At 54.4% G+C, this 20570-nt stretch overlaps 3 protein-coding genes across 6 annotated transcripts; 2 read left to right on the plus strand and 1 right to left on the minus strand.

Annotated features, from left to right (window-relative positions):
• Positions 1 to 544: 544 nt before the first annotated feature.
• On the minus strand, positions 545 to 12938 carry UBQLN4 (ubiquilin 4). Of its 3 annotated transcripts, none has more exons than XM_049804605.1 (11): positions 12763 to 12938; positions 10555 to 10706; positions 7815 to 8020; positions 7214 to 7476; positions 5795 to 5953; positions 4848 to 5073; positions 4318 to 4457; positions 3786 to 3869; positions 3045 to 3160; positions 2215 to 2392; positions 545 to 1759 (listed from the first exon to the last, which is right to left on the minus strand). In XM_049804605.1, exons 1-11 carry the CDS (start codon positions 12910 to 12912, stop codon positions 1607 to 1609), a joined length of 1827 nt encoding a protein of 608 aa, XP_049660562.1. In that variant the 5' UTR covers positions 12913 to 12938; the 3' UTR covers positions 545 to 1606. The 3 variants fall into 3 exon arrangements, with proteins under 3 accessions (XP_049660562.1, XP_049660564.1, XP_049660563.1); XM_049804607.1 differs by lacking the exon at positions 12763 to 12938 and adding an exon at positions 10825 to 10844; XM_049804606.1 differs by lacking the exon at positions 3786 to 3869.
• Positions 12939 to 13587: 649 nt separating this feature from the next.
• LAMTOR2 (late endosomal/lysosomal adaptor, MAPK and MTOR activator 2) lies at positions 13588 to 16042 on the plus strand. Its single transcript, XM_049804614.1, has 4 exons — positions 13588 to 13918; positions 15121 to 15283; positions 15417 to 15506; positions 15798 to 16042. Exons 1-4 carry the CDS (start codon positions 13725 to 13727, stop codon positions 15852 to 15854), a joined length of 504 nt encoding a protein of 167 aa, XP_049660571.1. The 5' UTR covers positions 13588 to 13724; the 3' UTR covers positions 15855 to 16042.
• Positions 16043 to 16434: 392 nt separating this feature from the next.
• Positions 16435 to 20366, plus strand: RAB25 (RAB25, member RAS oncogene family). 2 transcript variants are annotated; one of them, XM_049804612.1, is made up of 5 exons: positions 16439 to 16827; positions 17922 to 18117; positions 18251 to 18444; positions 18601 to 18681; positions 19515 to 20366. In XM_049804612.1, the coding sequence occupies exons 1-5, from the start codon at positions 16788 to 16790 to the stop codon at positions 19643 to 19645; spliced, it is 642 nt and encodes a 213-aa protein (XP_049660569.1). In that variant the 5' UTR covers positions 16439 to 16787; the 3' UTR covers positions 19646 to 20366. The 2 variants fall into 2 exon arrangements, with proteins under 2 accessions (XP_049660568.1, XP_049660569.1); XM_049804611.1 differs by having other exon boundaries at positions 16435 to 16827; positions 18601 to 19606.
• The last annotated feature ends 204 nt before the right edge of the window (positions 20367 to 20570 follow it).

The following is a 20570-nucleotide window of genomic DNA, read 5'->3' on the forward strand; positions in this document are numbered from 1 at the left end:
ACCTACGCTCTCCAACAACACACAGTATTGATAGATCCCATCTCCAACTCAGAAGCAAGCTGGGTGCAGCAGGTTTTACAGGTATACAAGAAGGCAGCACTGGGATTCCTCCCATTCCCCCTCACTCCCCAATCTTCTCCTACCAAAAGAAACTTTAAAAAAAACCAACACCCAAAACCCACTAACACCCAGCTAACAGCAAGCACTGTGCAGAAAAACCCACTGGCTTCTGTGGGTCAGGTCATCCAAATACAGCAGAACTACTTGTCCTACACATACTTGAAAGTCCCTAATTCAAAGGAAGCTTCCAATCAGGCATATTTAGGGCCAGATTTTGGGCAAGCCTTCAGCAGCATTTCTTAAGTGTCAAAAAGGTTTCCTGCCACAAGAGGGAAGGAAGCCCGCCCAGGCGGTGTGGTTGCATGACACCCCACACGATCTGCAAGAGGTAAGTGTGGGGGACAAGACAGATTAATCACAAGTAACTAGGGGAACTCAACCAGCTTCAATGTGGCAATCAAGGAAGATACATGGAGTGCAGGGAGACAGATGGTTGTGCGCATTTATTTTCTTTGATAAAAATGGTATGCAAATTACACAGCCATGGAGGCTCTTGGGAAAATATCACCCTGCTGGTCCTCGGGGAGTTTCTTGGAGAGTCTTAACATTCAAACACACCAAAACTGGGGGGAGGGGGAGAATGGAGGATGGATCTAAACTGGGAAGAACATGAACTTCAACGTTTTCCAGTGAAGCGAAAAGATCATTAACTTATTTTTCAATTTTCTTTTTTGTTTTTACACTTTCAGAAGTGAGCCTATGAAGCACAAGAGTCAACAAACCCGACACTGCTGCGCAAGAACTAAATCGCTTGGGCAGAAACACACCTTTCGAACACATTCTTCTGCACGGCACTTTCAACTCAAGTTCAAGAACAGCAAGCCTGATCCCTGAAGGCATCTAGGCTCCTTTACACCATCCCAAAAGTGTAAAGAGGCCATACTTCAAATGTAGTTTTCATGCACATTAACCCTCTACCAGGAGATCAGAGGCACCTGTGTGCACGGGACACAGGCTCAGTTCATCCAGTGAAACATTAAGACAAATAACACCAGAAATTTCCAGGTAATTTCAATTTTTCTTTTGATCCATTCCCAATAAGATGCTGGGAGAAATAACCAAAACCAAACGTGGCTTAAGTTTTAAATATTTGCCTGAAAGGAGGACTAGGGGAGGGAATCATGTACAGTTAAAATCAAGCTACTCAAAACACAATCTTTCAGGTAAGTAACTAGAAGTAATCGCCTCTACCATCTAGAGAGAGAGAGAGAAGAGTGTCTGAGACAGAGGGCATATTTAGGAAAAAATACACATCTGAAGTCTCTGTGGCCACGATGAGAACTGGAATCCACATACAAGCCAGTTAAAGAGCATTTCAACATGAAATCTTAACTTAGTAGGAAGGTCAGGGGTTAAGCTGTATCTTTTTGTTTTAAATACATGGACAGCTGTCAGATATGAAAATGATGGTGGGCTTTCCTGAAAGATCCCCTGTACATGTGTATGGATGCATGTGCTGACATCTGTGGGGCAGCATGACAAGAGTTTAGGAAGGCTGGGAGCCCAGCAGTCTCTCAATAGCTGCGTTGATGTCTCCACCAGTGGCTATAAGCGCCTGAAGGTTGGCCTCACGATTAATGAAGCCCATGGCGTTCAGCTGCTCCAGCTGCTGTTGGAATCGCACTTCAGGACTCTGCGCCTACAGAAGGAAAGCACAAAGACCTTAGAGTCAGACAGCAGAGATCAACATCCAATATGGGCAAGGCCAGCAATGACGGCTGAGCAGAGACCCTGAGCTCAGCTTTAGGCATACTGAAAATATTCCAGGCTTGTTTACTGTTGTTACCCATCTCCCCGTGGGCTTTAGCAAAGCAGCCACACTGTGCACACAGTTAGTCCAAGTTCTGTACCTACAGTGACAGCAGCGCTGGGAGGAGGATCCCTGGCACTCTTAGCTTCAAACCTGTGCAAAGGGTTACTACACCCCAAAGAACTAGCCAGCCTCAGACACCAAACTTAGCATAAAGCACCACAGCCAAGAGAAACCTCTCAGGGACCACATCCCTAGAGTGAGTGGGATTGGGAGAGCTTCTAGCTCACCCTGGAGATGCCCCTCCCCAGAAGTGTATGAGCATGCAGCTGGGCATTACATACTTGAGAGCTTCCTCCGGCCAGCAGCTGGATCATCTGCTGCATGAGCTGCTGTTGGGGGTTACCACCCCCAGCTGGAGAGGCACTGGCGGGCGTCGAAGCGGAGGGAACAGGGTTCTCCGGGATTGTGCTTCCTCCTGTGGAGGACGGGGGCATTCGAGGCATGCCGAAGGAGCCGAGGCTGCAGAGGAAGGCAGGGTGCGCTCAGAGGCAAGCTGGCACTTCTGGGTGTCCCCTGAGAGCTGGGCAGCACAGTAACCAGCAGGCTCTGCCAGGCTGGCCCTCGCTGAGGCCCATATTACAGTACAGCTTTGTAAATTAAACCGGCTGTGTTTGTATCCTGGTCACACATGGTACTGGGAGTAAGCAATCCTAACAGAGGTGCAGGCCTGAAAGGAACTGCAGAGACTGAATGTGACACATGCTGCCACAGAACAGAAGACCTGAGGGCTGCCAGCAGAGCAGTCTGCCCCAAGGTACCCACCCAACCTTGTGGCTGTGCATCTCATACTGTTCAAGTTCAGAGATAAAATTTCTTGAGTTCAGCCAACAGTGAATACAGCAAACAAAAGATGGAGGAGGGACCAAGTGGTTTCCAAACCTTTTTGTCCAAAAAAAAAAAAAAAAGGGTCAAAGATTTTCTGCGTGAAGTATAAACAAGCAGAAAGTGCTCATTAGCTGGAGTTCAGAGGCCTGCAGGCACACACACATGCAGAAGTCCCCATGACAGAGTGCCCTAAGCAGATCTCCTCGAAGAATCAACAGCTAGTCTGCATGCTGGTATCAAGCATGTCAGCTCTGCCTGCAGAAACCCACTCTAAAGCGCTTATTACCTTGGCACTAGTCCTGGGGCCTCCGTTTGCAGTGTCTGGAGTCCCTGCTGGATTTGGAGGAGCGCCTGCATGGCGCGGGGGTTGGTGAGAATGGAGAGGGAGTCTGGGTTCTGCATCTAGGAACAAAGGCAAAAAGACACAACGGTACCAAACACTGAGAGCTTCCGCAGCCAGAGATGCACCAGCTTTCAATCTGAACAACGAGCATAGAGCTGTGCCTCTCACCCTGCAGCCAGAGTGAACCTGCAAGTCTGGTTCCTCCTTCAAGTCTCCAGACTGCAGGGCTCATCTGCAGAGATACTCATAGGGTTTAGATCAAATTTCCTAAATGAACTAGGTGAATTAGATTAGAACTGGGGGCACAAGCCCTTGGAATTAAAGTGATTTTATTTGATTTACCTGAGTGAACCAGCTGCTCTAGCACAATTAACTGTTTTAATTTTTGTAAACTCATTACAGTGAGAGACTGTCCACACACGAGTTTCATGTAGCTTAACTAATCTAATCTGAAGTCCACCTTTAGGTAATTTAGACTACTTAATTTAGATTGCCTTGTCTAAACAAGCTCTTCCTTTCTCTCTTCCCTGTGCAAACCCCTTCTTTCACAGCCCAAACCACCCAAGCCCACATGCTTCCTAGTCCACTTGACTAAGCTGCCAAGATACTCCCTTTCCTACAGAGGATGGAAAAGCTCTGGAGCCCAGGGCTGAGAGCAGCACAGGGCCAGACAGGGGCCTTTACCTGCTGCAGGAAGACAGGGAGCTGAAGGCGGAGCTGTTCTTGAAGCTGTGGATTCCCAGCAAAGAGGGGGACATTTACCATGATCTAGCAAGAGACATCACACGTAGGTAGGGTCAGAGGGTTGCTGCCACTGGCTGTTAAACCCTATGTAACTAAGCCATGAAGAACAAGTCAGTCACACGCCTGACTCCCTCCCTGGGCTTTCAACATGTTCCCCTGCTAATGGGGACCAAAACAGGACAGCTCAATTCCTGGCAGCAGTGTTGAACTGGGGCTACTTGACCATGGGCAAAGAGAAGGGCCATTCCCATGTCGCTTGGAAAGCCACCTTTTTTGTTAGGGGCTCCTAAGACACAGGGTTCAGTACTGTGACTGCCTTCGAACTATTGAGAAATACAACAAAACTGTCTATATTCACTCAGCTCTCCAGTTTCTGCAAGAGGAACCACTCCAGCTATAGAAGCAGACTGGTTCTCACAAGCATCGTGCTCACAGCCTGTCTGACAATAAAAGAAAACTGCAACACTTTTACCTGTGCTGCAAAGTCTGGGTTCTGGGCAAGAGTTTGCATCATGCTCCGCATATAAGGGGCGGATATCATGTTCTGCATCAGCTGAGGGTTTTCAGAAATCTGCTGCAGGAGCCCTTGCATCTCTGGACTGTTAAACATGCCTGCAAGGGGAAAGGGAAGAGAAGACAAAGGAAAACCCCTTAGAAGCCTAAGCACTGCTGCAATGCCTGAAATACAACATGACATATAACAGCAATGCCTTTGCTTCATCCCCTGGCCAACAGTGCATATCACTGTGGACAGCCATGGTAGTGCTTTCCTTGCCACTCTCCCACACTCTCGAGGGCTGCAGGGACATCAGAGTTCCCAAAGTAACCCTCCAACAGGCACACCACAGATAATCCATTTTAGCTTGCAACTGGGCTAGAATCACTCATCTGGAGAGCAGCCACAGACAGGCACTCAAATGCCAGAGGGAGCCGCCCTCCAAGGAAGCCTGGGTGACCTGTTTTAGTCAGTAGCACCCTCTGCTTCCTCTCCCGCTTACGTACCAGCCCCAATGCTAGCAGCATTCAGCCCAAAGGGGTTGGATACAGTCGGTGTGCTTTGGGTGGTTGCCGAGCCAGTGCTCCCTTCACTGCTGGGTGCCTGGCTCTGGGAAGCAGGGGGTGTGGGACTCCAGGGGTTCGGTAACGGCTCTCTGTTCTCCGTCCGCAAAGGCTGAGAGCTTGAGCTATCAGAATTTCCCGTCAAGGAAGAGAAAGGATTGTTGCCAAACTAGGGAAAAAGAAAAAAGAAATAGCTGTAATCAGCCCCAGCAGAGAATATCGGACTAACCCCACCACTGTACAAGCTAGGGAACAGCCAATCATATTCATCCAGGTCCAGAATTCGCTAAACACATGCCATAATTTGCCTCCTGAGGAATCTGTAATCCACAACACACCTCACTCACAAAGAGACCAGGCTCAAGAAGTGGCCACAGCCCTAGATTTGGCTCCCAAATGCAGGGCTTCAAAACATTCACGTAAAATCAGCACCCGGACATACCAGTAGGTAATGCTAGACTGGAGTATGTCTGCACAGCCTTTTGGAGACAGACCTGTGCTCACTCCTCCTGTGCTTCAAGCCAGCTGGATCTCAGCCAGCTCCAATCCAAAGGCGTCAGGCTTGAGCTAATACAGTAAGCTGGGCTGAGAGCAGAGGGCTGTGCTAACGAAGCTATGGGGCCTTCACATCAGTGATGGCTGGCATCCAGCCTGCTTGGAGACCAAAGGAGCGAGGTCAGGTATCTGCTCAGATACACCAAACTGTGTAATAAAAGCAGATGACAGGCACTGCACAATGTTCTCCTGCTAGTGGCTGCATTCATCATCTGGAGTGGGAGGGGTGGTCAGCCATGCTTTGGGAAGGCTGCTCCGTTAGCTCGGGGGTCAGGAAAAGACCCCTTTCCCATGCTTAGCACACTACACCCCACTTACAGGAATACAGCCAATACCTGCTCCCTGGCTGCACTAAACATGGGCTCCTGGATGTCCGTGTACATCCGGCGCAGGGCGTTGTATCCTCCTGGAATGCTCTCGAGGTTACTCAAAGCACGGTCCTGGTTCCGCATCATCTCCTGCATCATGGCAGGGTTACGAGCCAATTCCATTGTCTGGGAGAAGGGGGGAAACATGGAAAGCTCAGGCCCATATGCACCATGGAAGACCAGAGTAGATCAAGAGAGTGGTTAGCAGCCCAGTGGTATTCTACTGATCTACCAGCCAAGTGCTGAAAGAGTTAAATCCCAGCTCCCAGCAGAAAGAGTATAATTAAACCCGTTTCACAGCCAGAGAGCAGAGAGATCATTTATCCAAGCAAAGAGAGCCCAGGGATCCTGGCTCCTCCCATCCTTGCTCAGCTCTCTTCCTTCTCAACCTCAATTCAGCTGGATGAGATTGTTTTGTTTCTAAGCAGTATCAGGACATCCAAACATTTAACACCCATATGCTCCCACTCAAAGTAGATGGACTGCATTCAAAAACTGAGAAGGTAGAAGAGATTGGATCCTTCCCATTTCAAGAAAACCAAGAAATTCACCCTCTCTAGACTTCTGATGGGTCTCCCCTGCACAAGGAACATTCAGATCTCATTTGAAATGCTGCTTTAGTATGGATCATTCACAATTTAGTCCTGCAGCTCTGGAATTTCATGTGTGGCCGACACAGTTGAAAGAAAGATAACTGAGAAGCAAATGTAAACTAGGCTCATTCAGCAACAACCCAGAAAGACCTTCTGACAAGTTTTCCTGGGGGAACAGCAGAGTCCTGTCAAGGGCTATTTAACACTCAAGGCTCTCGCTCATCCCTTATGCTTCCCTTCCGATGAACCTTCAGTCTTCCAGATAGCCAGGCCTCTAGGGCATGGGTCCTCTCTGTTCTGGAATTGTACAGAAAATTGAGACCTCTAAGATCCCAGCCTATGACTAGTACTCTCCACTGATACAGGCAGTAAAATATTGACTGTACAGCTCTGTAGTCTATATTTAATCTATCAAGAGAAATGGAGAGAAACAAAAAGCTTTTGCAGTAGCTTCACTTCTCTGTGACTGCTTTTACTCCCATCCCTGAATCAGAATACAATATCCTTCTATGAAGCATGCCAGGATGATCCCAGCATCCTTTTTTGCCCAACACATGATGAATTCAATAGCCTGGAAAGGGAGATAAGAGTTGCAAGTATGTGGGTTGAGTAAGCAGTATTCACATAACTGAAGACCACCATCTGTTTGTGGGGAGCTTACGGCAGGAAGGAAAAGATCTCTAAAAATCACTGATCTGGCATTCACACACTCCCTTTGGAGAGTAGACACTGAAGCTGGTCCACAAAGATGCTCCTGAACATGCTTTAAACAGGCCCTGGCATGCTGACTCACCTGCCTCATAAGCTCTGGGTTATTCAGCATGTGGCTTATCTCTGGATTTCGCTCCATGAGCTGCTGCATCTGGGGATTGGCCATGATCATCTGTCTCATGAGGTCAGGGTTAGACATCATGTTCTGCACCAAGGGATTCTCCATGATCTGAGAAAGCATCTCTGGGTTGGACATCAGCTGCCGCTGCATCTGCTGCTGGAGCTCCATGAAGTTGGCAGAGCCCATCCCAAGATTGCCCAGCCCAGTGATGCCACCAAAGCCAGCTGGAGAGGGAAAAACACACAGGGAGAGAGATGTGAGTCAGTAACTGTCAACAGCTGCAAGAAGAGGACAAGCACATCAGCTGAACTGCACCCACACTAATCTAGGGGTATCCTACATTCCTACAGCAGCCAGCTCCAAGGGAGGACACTCCGTACACATGCTTCACTAAGGACTTTGGCATTATCCTGAACAGGGAAACCAAAGCATGCCAATGGAAGCAACTCATGCAAAGCCTCCAGCAAGCAGAGACAACTACAGGGGTCAAAAACCCCAACTCCTTGGTCTAATCCTAGGAAATTCTTCTTTTGTGTCACACCTTCTCACAGCCATCACTTACACAGGATGGATGTAGCACTATTAGGGCCTCCATCTCCAGGACCTCCCATGGTCCCTGACCCACTGCTCCGTCTGCTGCCATTCCCCGTGTCAGAAACGGCACTGCTGGACGTGGAAGGCTGAGATGGGGCAGCAGGAGAAGAAGGGGTTGCAGTGGGGGCAGAAGCAGCATTGGGGGCAGAAGCAGCAGATGTTGAATCTTGGACCCTGCAAAGAAACAAAAGAAGGCATTAAACTCCTGAGATTCAGGAACAGTGAGCAGAGTCCTCTGTGGGAGACACAGGACGGTGCACCTCACACTGACTGAGCATCCCTTTGTGCCTGTTGTCCCCACAGCAGCCAGCCCTGGCTGTTTCCAGTCCCGCCTGCACAGATGCACAGCTGTGCTCCCAGATGCCTTCCATCTGCTGGAATCTGCCTCCCATCCTGATGCATAACAGCCCCTGACATTTTATCCTGGCCCATATGAAGTGGCTTGACTGGTCCTACCCTGAGTTGTATCTAGCTCTTCCTTGAATCACACTGAACTATTTACCTCAGCTATATCCTTGAGCAATGAGTTTGCTCCAAACAGGAAAATCCTCCTGCTGCTCCCACAGAAACCACAGGAGGTTACAGCAGGGCTAGTGCATAGGGTAAACAAGAATATGCTTTTCTGCAAATCCTCCCATGCACTGAATATTCCTATCAGTGCTCCTGGTGGCAAAAATAAGTATCAGCATTACTCTACAGATAGGGAAACTGAGGCACAAGGCAGCTAGCATCTGCCCCATGAAGTTACAGAACATTTCTGGCCAGCTTGGCTATGAATTCACATCTCTGCTACTAGCTGTACCTTGCATGCAAAGCTTCTCCATCCAACACAAATTGACTAGAACTTCTTTTAATACACACATGCAGATACTGTGCCATAAGGCACAGCGTAGCAGATGCTGGACATCAGCTTTACTGAGTAAACCAACCCAAGCTAGTACCTTGTAATCACAGTTCCTTCTCAGGATTTTTTATAGAAATTTGAAAAAGAACATTGAAAGATTCTCTGAAGCATCTGTAGTCATGACAGTAAGTTCTAGACTAGTACTGAAGAGCTTTCACATTAAATCAGACCACAAAATTCACTTTACTCACCTCAAATAATGCTATTATGCCACTGACAAGTAAATAAGAACAATGATTTCTTCTTTTTTTTTTTCCCAAACCAAGAATGATTCCTTTCTTTAACTCCCTTTCTTTTTTCACTCTTATTCCAGAACTTTAAAAATGAAACCTGAAGGTCCATGTCCACTTTCCAGACTCACCTGACTGCTGCTGAAAACCAATGGCCACTGAGAGGGAGGCAGAGAGTGGGGAAACAAAGCAAATAGGAAGCTGAACAAAAAAGGAAGAAGGAAGCTGGAGAAAGGTCACTTGGTTTCTCTCAGCACAGGAAGAGGCTGTAATGTCTTCAGTAAGCACTTATTTGTGACCATTAGTGGGGAAAAAAAGGAGCAACCCAGGACGGCTCTCTTGTTTACCCTTTGAAATGGTTCATAAATACCACAGTTTGCTGTGGAGACAGTGGTAAACAGCATCAGACTGTCAGGCTACCTGGAGATGCAGAATGCAGACAGATGCCTCCTGCAGAAGCTGACAATACACATGCTTGCCATTGTAAAAAAGAGGGGGGGGGGGGGGGGGGAAGCACTAATCTTGACTAAGCCAGTAAGGCAGGTCTCTCAGGGGACAGCAGAACTGCACAAAGAGACACAGCCCTGTTAGCTCATCAGGAGCCCAATCAGACTGCAGCAAGGAGCCCAAGAAATGGTTGCAAAGGGCGTTTCGAGATCAACAAGATGTGGCTGCGCCTCGAATACAGCAACTGTCCCCCAGAACCTTCTGTGCTCAACACTCCGCTGGATAGCACTGGGAAAAGCCTAACCCTGCAGGACCTTGTGGTCAGTCCCAAGTCCCTTTCTCAGGTCGAGCTACACGGTGCAGACAGACACAAGGGAGCCATGTCCAAAGTGGGAACTGGGTGTGCCCACAGTACTGTACTTGAGCTAACAACCACACCGCTGCATGCACGTGGTCATACAGTCTGAGCCTCCACGCATTCCCACCGAGGCGGAACACCCACCTGTCTGCACCTGCCCATGCAGACATGCCTATAGGTACCACACAGGAACACTGTTGTGCCCCACAGATAGTGCTCTGCACATGCAGCATGCCTCCCCTCCCATGGCACCTAAGAGAGCATGAGCACAGCCTTAGAGCAGAGTACATAATAGGAAGCAAAAGAAAAACTGGGCATTAGTTGCAACTTCAACATGAATTCATTGGGAAAGTAATTTCTGTTAACAGCAACTTATCTTTGTTAGAACTGATATCAAGTTTCAGTGGATTCTTTCAAGATGACTAAATTATAAGGGCTCAAAATACTCAAAGCCACATACACAAGATGTGTTAAAGACGAGTCAACCCCCTCAGGTACTTGCCACAAACTTACACAGCTGTGTAACCTAGGGAAAAGACAGGCCAAGTGATAAACCCCACAGCTGCATGGCAAAGCCGTGGCAGAGAGCAAGCCTGGGAGAGTTTTCCTGCCGGATCACCGCTGCCAGACTCGTACACGCCCCAAAGCCAGTACTCAGGCCTCGCACAAGAACTCTGCTTCAGTCACCAACAGGGCAGAAATGCTCCACCATCATTTATTCGCATCACCCATTTACCATCAGCCCCCCCAAGATGAAGCAGTTTCTTACTTCTGTGGAGTCTTAATGACCAAGTGTACAGTCAGCCCATCTTTGATCCCATGTTGATTCAACGTGTCTCCATCCTTCAGGATCTTCCCAGCAAAGATCAGAACCAGCTGATCCTGTTTGGCTTTAAACCGCCTGGAAATCTCTTCTTTGAACTGAAAAACAAACAAAGCATTTTTCAGGCAAAGGACCAAGACCAGAAATTTAAAGCTAATACTCCAGGTATCATATCCACTATGCAAACAGCATAAGGAACTAACAGTCCTTTAGTACCTCACCCAAAAGGAGCCCATGCAGGTACCAATTCAGTCACCAGTTGCTGAGGATGTCTGAGGCGTTAAGAAAAAAAAACAACAAAACAACAAAGACAAGCTCTACACTTACAAAATGTGGAGTAAATGTCAGAAAGAATAGAGCAATTACCTCAAGAAGAGCTGAAGGCTTCCAAAGCAAGATCAAGTGTGTCTCTTAGGTCTAATCCAAATACACCATTTATCCTCTGAATGACTGAACTGTTTTTGCCTCTGCTCATTTGATTTTTTTCCTAAGGAAAGCCCAACTCTGATTTAATACAGGACAGAGCTCTATGGAAAAGGGAACAATCCTTTATCAGCCAATGGAAATAAACTAGGTCTTCTCCAATTCCTATTTCTGCAACTGAATTCCCTATGAGCATGCCACACCACATAACATGGACACCTCTTCTTTACTGTGTGATGGGGTGGGATTAACACCTGCCAATAAGATTGTCATTGCTAGCCCAGCTGGGGCATTCCCAAGTTGATTTGCGAGGAAAAAAAAGCCTTGCATTTGGAAGCCACATACTACAGGAAATTCAGAGGGAAAGGCCAGGAGGGAAAGAGAAGCACACACCTATCCCACAGGAGCTCATAGCTTTCGCACCAGAACCCTCAAAAACAACGCCTGGGAGAGCACAGCCCTGAGCTCCAGGTCACGCTGGCCGCAAAGCTTTAGGCCCTCCTCTGCACAAAGCTGTCACTTAACATCCTGCTTATACCAACAGGCTCTTGGGAGCCGACCAGCAAGGAACAGGAGGGCCATACGTCCTACAGCACCTGCCTACCCCACGATTCTGCTCCCCAGAGACCTCTGCCAGGTCCTTCACACCACAACCTTGCGCCCTACACCCCAGATCAAAGCACGCAACAAGCCAAGAGCTGTGCCGATGACACTTTGTGCAAGCAGGCACAGCCACTTCGATGGTGCTTGAGCCAGTCATTGCAAATTCCAGCCCCCTCCTGCTCACCCCACACCACTGTGCCCCGTGAAGCTCCCTCACAAGAGCAGACGCCCCCCAGCCCACACATGGGCTGATGTTTCCTTTCCCCCACTCCATCCAACCTTTGTCCCAAAGACTCGTCCAGTCCCGAGGGATCTGCCTCCCAGTGTCCAGACCCACCCCACAACACCCAGCTGTAGCCCCACAGGCAGCCCCACACACACTCAACTGGCTCTGCCCCTAAAGATGCTTTTCCGCATCGCAGCACCCTTCCCATACCAACCACTCAAGGAACACCTTCCCTTCCACTCCCCGTGTAGCCCCGCCCATGGGCCAAGCCCCCAGACCCCCACCCCGATCCTTCACACCCCTCTCCCCACAGCTAACATCCACCCAAAAGCTCCATTCACCACGACGACTCCCCACAAAGCCACTCTCCAAGCCCCTCACACAACCCCCAACAACGCCCTGCTTTTGACACCCACGAACCCTCCCACGCGTTACCCCCAGGACCATCTCCCCTTCCCCGGGACTGTCCCCATCCCTAGTGTCAGGTCCCCACTCAAAGGTCCCCCCAAGCCCCCACCCTCACCCAGGTCTCCCAGCTCTCTCAAAGCCTGGCTCCCGCAAGGCCCCAAAAGCCAGGTGTGCCCCCCCAGGTCCCCCCCCCCCCCCCCCGAGCCAGATTTCCAAAAGCCCTCCAATTCCCTCTATCACCCACCTTCAACCCAAAGCCACGTTCCCCCACTTCTCAGGGCCCCCGACTCCCTCACTCCCCCTCGAAACTCCTCCCCCTTCCCCAAAGCCAGGTCCCACCCCAAAAAGCCCCCACACTGAGGTCCCCAGCCCGTCACGCCCCCAAAACCAGCCCCCTCCCCCCCCCAGGTCCCCTCAGTCCCTCACCCCCAAGCCAGGCCCCCCCCAGGCCCCCCTCTCCCCTCCACACCCCCCAGGCCCGCCCCCGCCCCCACCTCGCGCACGGAGGCGCCGTCCGCGATGACGATCTCCTCCTTGTCCTTGGGGGTCTTCACCGTGACGCGGATGAGAGCCCCGCCGGGACCTCCCAGCCCCGCCTCGCCCTCCCCGCCGGGGCCGGGCCCGCCGCCGCTCGGCTCCGCCATCTTCACCGCCCGCCCCGCCAGCCCGGGCCGCCACCAGAGAAAGGCGGCGCACGCCGCCGCGCGAGAGCGGCGCCCCGGCCCCCAGCGCCGCCGCTACCGCCCCGTAGCGGCCCGGCGGGGAGCTAGCAGAGCTGCTGCGGGGGGGGTGGGGGGTGGCTTAAAGGGGTAGGGAGGGGGCGGCGGCGAGAGAGGGGCAAGGCGGGGGCAGCTGCCCGCAGCGCTGCCTGTCCCGCTGCCTGCAGCACCAGCAGCACCAGCGCCCTCAGACACCTTACAAGAACCCCTCGGAAGCCGGGTTAGGACTGCATCCCCCTCGTTAGCCAGATCCCACCCCCCCCACCCCCCCAATTAGCTGGATCCCTGTTGCACCCCTCTTATTAGCTGGCTGCAGCCTGGGTCCCCTTGGTTAGCTGGATCCACCCTGCACCCACCCCCTTACCCAGGTTCACCCTCTGCACTCCCTCCCTTTGCTAAAGCCGCTCTAACGGGCCCAATTTTGTCCCCCAGTGAGGGCTGGACCCCCCCCCCCCCCCGCCCCCTGGGCTCGTTGTGGGGAACGAGCCTCCTGCTGCCATGCCGTGGCCTTTTTGCCAGGACTGATCCAAACCCGGGAGCTGGGTGCCAAGGGCAGTGCTTGGCCAGCCGAGGAGTAGAGTTTGGGGGTGTCCGGCCGATCCCAGCACCCCCCCCGGCCGGGATTTCCTTCACCTTGTGCCTCTCGGGCAGCCGGACCCCACCGCACCCCAAGCTGGGTGCTGGGGCAGCACCCTTGGGTGTCCCTGAGGAACAGGCCACCTGCTGCAGCAGGATGCATGGCGTCCTTGGGACAGGGACTACATGTCCCAGCATGCTCTGGGTTGAGCATGGCCCCGCTGACGGAGAAGGCCTGCTCCATCCTTCCCCGCCATCGCAGGGCGAAGAGCGGGGTGACTGCGGCCATGCTGCGCCCCAAAGCCCTGACGCAGGTGCTGAGCCAGGCCAACACCGGCGGGGTTCAGAGCACCCTGTGAGTAGGGGTTGGGGGCCAGGGGCGAGGGGCGGCTTCCCCCGGCCTGTGCGCTGGGGGCCACGGGGCCAGCTGGCATGCTTCGGCTCCACGCAGGGTAATACTTCTGCGAGGATGTGCCTTCTTCCCCCTGCCCTGAAAATGCCCCCCGCGGGGGGGGTGGGGTGGGTGAGGGGCCCTGCAAGGGGCATGCATGGTGCTGGGGCCGTGCACAGTGCACAATGTACGGTGCTGGGGCTGTGCACGGTCCATGGTGCATGGTGCTGGGCTATGCACAGTGCTGGGGCTGTGCTCAGTGCCAGGGACATGTACAGTGCTGGGCCTGTGAACTGTGCACAGTGCCATGGACAGGGACAGTGCCAGGACCATGCACTGTGCGCAGTACATGGTGCACGGTGCTGGGGCCGTGTATGGTGCTGGGCCCATGCATGGTCCACAATGCATGGTGCAGGGCTATGCACAATGCTGGGGCTGTGTATGGTGCTGGGCCTGTGCACAGTACACAGTGCCAGGGACACGGACAGTGCCGGGACCATGTACTGTGCACAGGACACACTGCTGGGGCTGCGCACAGTGCTGGGCCCATGCACAATGCATAGTGCCAGGGACATGGATGGTGCCAGGACAATGCGCTGTGCGTGGTGCTGGGGCCGTGCACGGTCCATGATGCATGGTGCTGGGCTATGCACAGTGCTGGGGCTGTGCACGATGCACAATGCCAGGGCTGTGTACAGTGCTGGGCCTGTACACGGCGCACAGTGCCAGGGACATGGACGGTGCCAGAACCATGTGCTGTGCAGAGTACATGGTGCTGGGGCCGTGTATGGTGCTGGGCCCATGCATAGTGCACAGTGCCAGGGACATGGACAGTGCCAGGGACATGGACAGTGCCAGGGCCACGCACGGTGCATGGTGCTTGCCTGCCAGGCTTGTGCCGGGTCTGCAGCAGGTCCTGCTGCTGGACAGACACAGCCACTGCAGACCCACACTGCCCTGCTTGGGACTGGGGCCACCCCAGAGCTTCAAGGCTTTGAAGCTCACCACCCACTGCCAAAATCCCCTGCAAACCTGGGGTGTCCTGGGAGCAGTGCTGGGCAGAGGACTGGGCTGGGAGGGTTTTGCTTTGCCCCCTGGCACTGTGATGGGGTCTGGTCTCCCACCAGGCTCAAAGACACCAATTCATCCCCCCATCTCGTTTCTAGGCTCCTGAACAACGAAGGGTCCTTGCTTGCCTACTCGGGCTATGGTGACACTGATGCCAGGGTCACTGCGGCCATTGCCAGCAACATCTGGGTGGCCTACGACAAGAATGGGCACCAGGCATTCAATGAGGACAACCTCAAATTCATCCTCATGGACTGCATGGTATGTGGGGCTGGGGGCTGGCCTCCCCTCCCTGGGGACCCAGGCACCACCATGGCTCTGGGGGTTTCCCAGGACCCTGCTGGTGGTCTCTGCCAAGCTGGGGGTGCAATGGGCGCTGTTTCTCCCTGGGCAGGAGGGGCGAGTGGCCATCACGCGGGTAGCAAACCTGCTGCTCTGCATGTACGCGAAGGAGACAGTTGGATTTGGGATGCTGAAGGCCAAGGTAATGCTGGTGGGGAGTGGGGAGGGGGGGTCACAGGACTGCATCCCTGCTGTGGGGTGGGAAAGAGCTGTTGAGGAGGATGAGGATGGGAGTGGTGGAGGAAGCTGCCATGCCTGGGACGCCCATTTCCTCCTTGCAGAGACTTCTCTGTCCCTTTTGCCAGCCCAGGGGTTGCACCACACCTTTTTTAAGGCTCTAAAATGAAATATAAATTAAAATAAGCACACGGGCAGTGTGTGTGCAGGTTGCAAAATCCACCTTGGCACCACTCACACTCCTTTCTGTTGGCAGGCACAGGCGCTGGTCCAGTACCTGGAGGAGCCGCTCACGCAGGTGGCCGCATCCTGAACATGGGAGCGGAGGGACTCAGAGGTGCCACTGTGCAAAGGCCTTTTGCTTCGACCCTGTCACCAGCGTGGGTGGGGGGTGAGCAGCCCCATGGACATCCAGGAGCTTGGTCCTGCTTTGGTGTGGCCTTTAAAAATGAGGTGGGGGGAGCAAAAAAGCAGGGGAGGTAAATAAAAGTGTGTCTGATGCTTGTGTCCTTTTGTGTCTCTTACAAATAAAAGGAGGAGCTGGGGGGGTAACGCTCGCCTGGCCGGGCTGGGTGTGCCTGGGGCAGTGTTTTGGGGCTGCCCTTAGCCCTGCGATGGGCCGTTGCCCTGGGGAAAAACAGAGCAGGGGCTTGTGTCAAGGGGCAGTGGGTACAACAGAGCAGAGCCCCCCTGCACCCCTGCCTGGCTGCATTGGGGTACCGGGGCGGGGTGGCCAGGGCTCCTTCACCTTCCCCAGTTTCCCCAGCTTTCACATGATGGCAGCAGAGGCGAGGAAATGCGTTCGCAGCCTGTTGGAACCGGGCTGAGCTGGGGGCTCTGCTTCTGGCCTGGTTGCCCACCACACTACCCCTGCCTGCTGTCCCAGCCTGCCCTGCGCTGCAGCCAGGATCGGGCCCCGGCTCCTCCTCCGGCTGCCCCGTGACGAGTCCCAGGGGTGACACTACCTGCCCAACCTGCGCTGCGACACCCAGTCCCACCCCTTGAGTCAACCGGCCCGTTCTGCACCACCAACCTGGCCGGCCTTGGCGGCTCTCCCCCGAACCCTACTCACTTCCCTGGACCCCGCTCACTCCCTGCCAGAGAGGAAACTTTGTCCCCTCCATCTCCTCCCTCGGCGCCTTTCGGAGCCCGGCCCGCCCTACACCGTCTGCTCAAGGCTTTGCAGCGGGAAGGAGGAAACCAAGCAGCGGCAGCCCTGGCGAGGGCGGGTGGCAGCCAGGACGACATGGGCAACACCGAGGAGGATTATAATTTTGTCTTCAAGGGTGAGTTCTGGGCTTGATGCGAACCCCCCTCCCCAAAAGGGATGGAGCAGGAGGCCAGGGGCTGCAGGGAGGGAGTTGAGGTGCCTTTCCCCCAGGGGCTGCTGTGTCCCAAACTGGGATGTTGCTGACCATCCATGCAGCTTTGATGTGTGCCAGGAGCTGTGAAGGGTCGGGATCGGGGAGCAGGCACTGGCCCCACCTGATGGCAACGAGGTCAGGGCTGGTGAATGATGCTGGGGTCCGCAGAGGCACGGGAAGACCCATGCCCACCCCAAGGCTGCAGTGTGGGACACTGGGCAAATTGCTGGCATGTGGTGGGGACTGAGATGGCTGGGGCTGAGCTTGCGAGATGTAAATGCTGTGCGAGCCCATTAACCCCTGAGAGCAGCGGACATTTAAAAGTCCTTCTGCTGCGGTGACCCGGGTGGCGGCACATGCAGAGGACACAGGGGTCAAACTTGAGCTGAAGAAGCAGGGGCACAGCCTCATGGCCCCCCAGCTTGGGTTCCACAGGCACGGGGTCCTGGCGTCCTGCGTCTCTGCCAGGCGCTACCAGCCGGACCCCATTGGACCTCAGTGCTCCGCACCTTGGGCAAGCAGAGATGGACAGGCTCTGATGTGCCGTCAGTCCTGGATGCCCACCACAGGCAGGGTGACTCAGGCCTTGCCAGCGTCCTTGCCCTGCTCCTGCTGCCCAGAGCCTGGTGGCATGACCTCCCCGAACATTGCTGGGGCCTCGCCAGCAGACGGGGAGCATGGCTGTGCTCAGCCAAGGTGGCTCAGCCATGCTCGAGGGGTAAGAGCTCATGACGCAGGGACAGGACCCCCGTTTGCTGAAGGAGTGACTGCAGCGGGGGTTATACCTACGTGCCTGCCTGGCCTCTGTGCCCAGGTCTGGGGCCATCAGGCAATGAGGGATGCCCGTGCACCCTGTGCCAGCAGCTGGGGTGGGCTGGCTGCCACACTACCAAGGCAACGAGTCTGGCTGGTCTGGCTCTGGTCAGAAAGGGTTATCTGAATTACCGTGAAGTGTCTTGGAGCAGCCTTTTCCCCTCCTCGACAGCTGCGATGGGCTTTCTCCCTTCCTTCCACAGTTGTCCTGATCGGGGAGTCCGGGGTAGGCAAAACCAACCTGCTCTCCCGCTTCACCCGCAATGAGTTCAACCACGACAGCCGGACCACCATCGGCGTGGAGTTCTCCACCCGCACCATCCTGGTGGGAGACGCCGTGGTGAAGGCTCAGATCTGGGACACAGCTGGGCTGGAGCGGTACCGTGCCATCACCTCTGCGTAAGGATGGGATGCCCAAAATCAGTGTTCCCTCCTGGTACCTGGGCAGTGATGCCCTTGTAGTTGAACCCCACAGGTGAGGATGCTGTGGGGGACGTCCAGAGCCTGGGGTAATGGTGGGATTCTCCCGTAGGTATTACCGGGGGGCAGTGGGTGCCCTGGTCGTCTTTGACATCACCAAGCACCAGACGTACAATGTGGTGGACCGCTGGCTGAAGGAGCTGTACGACCATGCTGAGGCCAGCATCGTCGTCATGCTGGTGGGGAACAAGACCGACCTCACGCAGGCTCGGGAGGTGCCCATGGAGGAGGCGAAAATGTTTGCAGGTACAGGCTGGCACCCTGCCACAGGCCTGGGGGATTGGGAACCTCCCTGATAGCAGGGACCTGCACCAATGCAGGCACCCAGATGTCTCTAAAGGGCCTTGGAAATGGAGCCGTGCCCTTGCTGGGGTCTGCATCGTCTCAGTCCTCTCATTGCAGACAACAATGGGCTGCTGTTTGTTGAGACCTCGGCGCTGGACTCCACCAATGTTGAGCAGGCATTCGAGACCATCCTGAAGGGTACTTGCACTGGTGCCGTGGTGCAGCGGGGTCCTGGGGACCGGAGCATCGAGGGGTCCCTTACTGAGGATGCAGGGCTGGGCAGAGGATGTACAGTGCGTCTCTCCTCTGCCCTGCTCCACGTGAGCTCTTTGGGGCTGGTTTCGGTGTCGTCTTTCTGGCTGGTTTGGTTTCCGGCCTTTCGTGCTGGGCGTTTCACTCTCCGCACCCCATGGCTTTGTTCTCATGGCCCCCAGGCATCCCCAAAGCCCGGGGGACTTCTGCCCCTGTAATCCCTGGTCTCCTTTCCTGTTGTCCTGGGCTCCTGACTCAATGTCTGCAGAACCCTGCTGAACTAGCCATGGGGATCTGGGGGGATGGGGATGGAGAGCGGTGATGCTCAGCCAGGAGCACCTCTCCAGGAATGGCAGCCAGCAGCGTCAGGGCAAGAGCGCAGCCAGGTGTGCCGTTCTGTGCCGTGCCATGCCATGCTGTGCCGTGCTGTGCCATGCCATGCTGTATAGTGCCGAGCCAGCCTGGCCTGGGGAGCTGCCAGCCCTGACACAGGGGAAGCACTAATCCCAGGTTGGGCAAGAGGAAATTGCCTAAGTGCAGGGTGTTCCCTAGGCACTGCAGGGATGCAATTTGGGGGAGCTGCTCCTTTGTCACCCCTCAACTCGTCCTTTCTGCTGCATAAAGGGGAAAGAGAGTCACCGATGTGCCAAGCAGTGGGCCAGAGGGCGAGCAACAGGGGCTGCAGGCTTGAAGCTGTCCCTGCTTCCCCAGGGGGGCCCTTGGCTGACAAACAGACACACACACACACACACACACACCCCGTACCTCTTGTTTTGCAGAGATCTTCCACAAAGTGCAGAAGCAGAAGCAGAGGAGCAGCGAAAGCAACACGGTGTCGCTTGCCAGTGAGACCCTGGCGAGCACAGCCCCGGTGCAGATGGAGAAGCGCCCGTGCTGTGTGGCCCTCTGAGCTGGCTGGGCACCCCGGAAAGCCCCTGGGGACCCCCACAGCCCCAGGACATGCCAGTGGCATAGCACTGGGTCTGCCTCCACGCAGACTCGTCTGGCCACTGGCACAGGCTGGTGTCACCCAGCCTGCTGTGCCACCCCTGTCCTGGTGCAGTGGGGACCAGCAGCCTGGACAGTGGCCAAATTCTGCCATAAACAGTGAGAAGCACCAGTGCCAGGAGCTCTTCTCTGTCTGCTTCATTTTTGCCGGGCCTCAATTAGCATCACCACTGTCATGCACGGACCTCCCAGCCCCTCTGGACCCGTGGTGCAGAGGACTGAGATACCCCCAAAGCACCGCTGGGGAAGGAGCCAGGAGGTTCTGGCCAGGATCATGCCAGTGACAGGAGCCTCTCCGATTGCGTCTGGCCCTGGGGTTGCTCCCGTGGGGCCACCCTGTGCCATGCACTGGGGACATGGCTGTCCCTACAGGTCTCCATCCCCACCGGGGACTGCTCTAGAGTCATCCCAAGCCCTAAGGAGCAAAGTGGCAGTGCTCAGCCCTTGGCACACCTCTGTCCCCATCCTAGACACGGGACAAGTGTGATGGCAGGACCTAGCGAAGGTCCCTCCTGTCTGCACAGCAGGATGGGGCTCAGTGCAGAGGTCAGTGCCAAGAGCCTGGGAGCAGCTCTGTGTCCAGTGCAACAGTGACGCAATCATTAAAGCACTTGCAAAACGCAGGTTTCCTGAGTTAGAATTCCCGTGTGTTTGTAGTCCCATACCCTGGTCCCCACCTCCATGACATGTCAGAAATCATGGCCACCCAAGCAGCCCAGCCTGACGCCATGATGCCCCCGTGCCCCCTCCCCACAGAGCCTTTCCCTGTCCACATCCCCACACCCTCGATGGCTTATAGGGAATGACCGGCAGTTTATCAGTCCAGA

Source organism: Accipiter gentilis, chromosome 7 (genome assembly GCF_929443795.1).
Source record: "Accipiter gentilis chromosome 7, bAccGen1.1, whole genome shotgun sequence".
In the NCBI taxonomy this organism is placed as follows: domain Eukaryota; kingdom Metazoa; phylum Chordata; class Aves; order Accipitriformes; family Accipitridae; genus Astur; species Astur gentilis.

Coding starts and splice junctions, on each gene's coding strand:
- UBQLN4 (XM_049804605.1), bottom strand. CDS start 12,912: ATGGCGGAGCCGAGCGGCGGCGGGCCCGGCCCCGGCGGGGAGGGCGAG. Junction 10,707..12,762: donor ACGGCGCCTCCGTGCGCGAG/GTGGGGGCGGGG, acceptor TTTGTTTTTCAG/TTCAAAGAAGAGATTTCCAG. Junction 2,393..3,044: donor GCCCCAGGACTAGTGCCAAG/GTAATAAGCGCT, acceptor CTTCCTCTGCAG/CCTCGGCTCCTTCGGCATGC.
- LAMTOR2 (XM_049804614.1), top strand. CDS start 13,725: ATGGCGTCCTTGGGACAGGGACTACATGTCCCAGCATGCTCTGGGTTG. Junction 15,284..15,416: donor TCATCCTCATGGACTGCATG/GTATGTGGGGCT, acceptor CTCCCTGGGCAG/GAGGGGCGAGTGGCCATCAC. Junction 15,507..15,797: donor TTGGGATGCTGAAGGCCAAG/GTAATGCTGGTG, acceptor TTCTGTTGGCAG/GCACAGGCGCTGGTCCAGTA.
- RAB25 (XM_049804611.1), top strand. CDS start 16,788: ATGGGCAACACCGAGGAGGATTATAATTTTGTCTTCAAGG. Junction 16,828..17,921: donor TTATAATTTTGTCTTCAAGG/GTGAGTTCTGGG, acceptor TTCCTTCCACAG/TTGTCCTGATCGGGGAGTCC. Junction 18,118..18,250: donor TACCGTGCCATCACCTCTGC/GTAAGGATGGGA, acceptor ATTCTCCCGTAG/GTATTACCGGGGGGCAGTGG.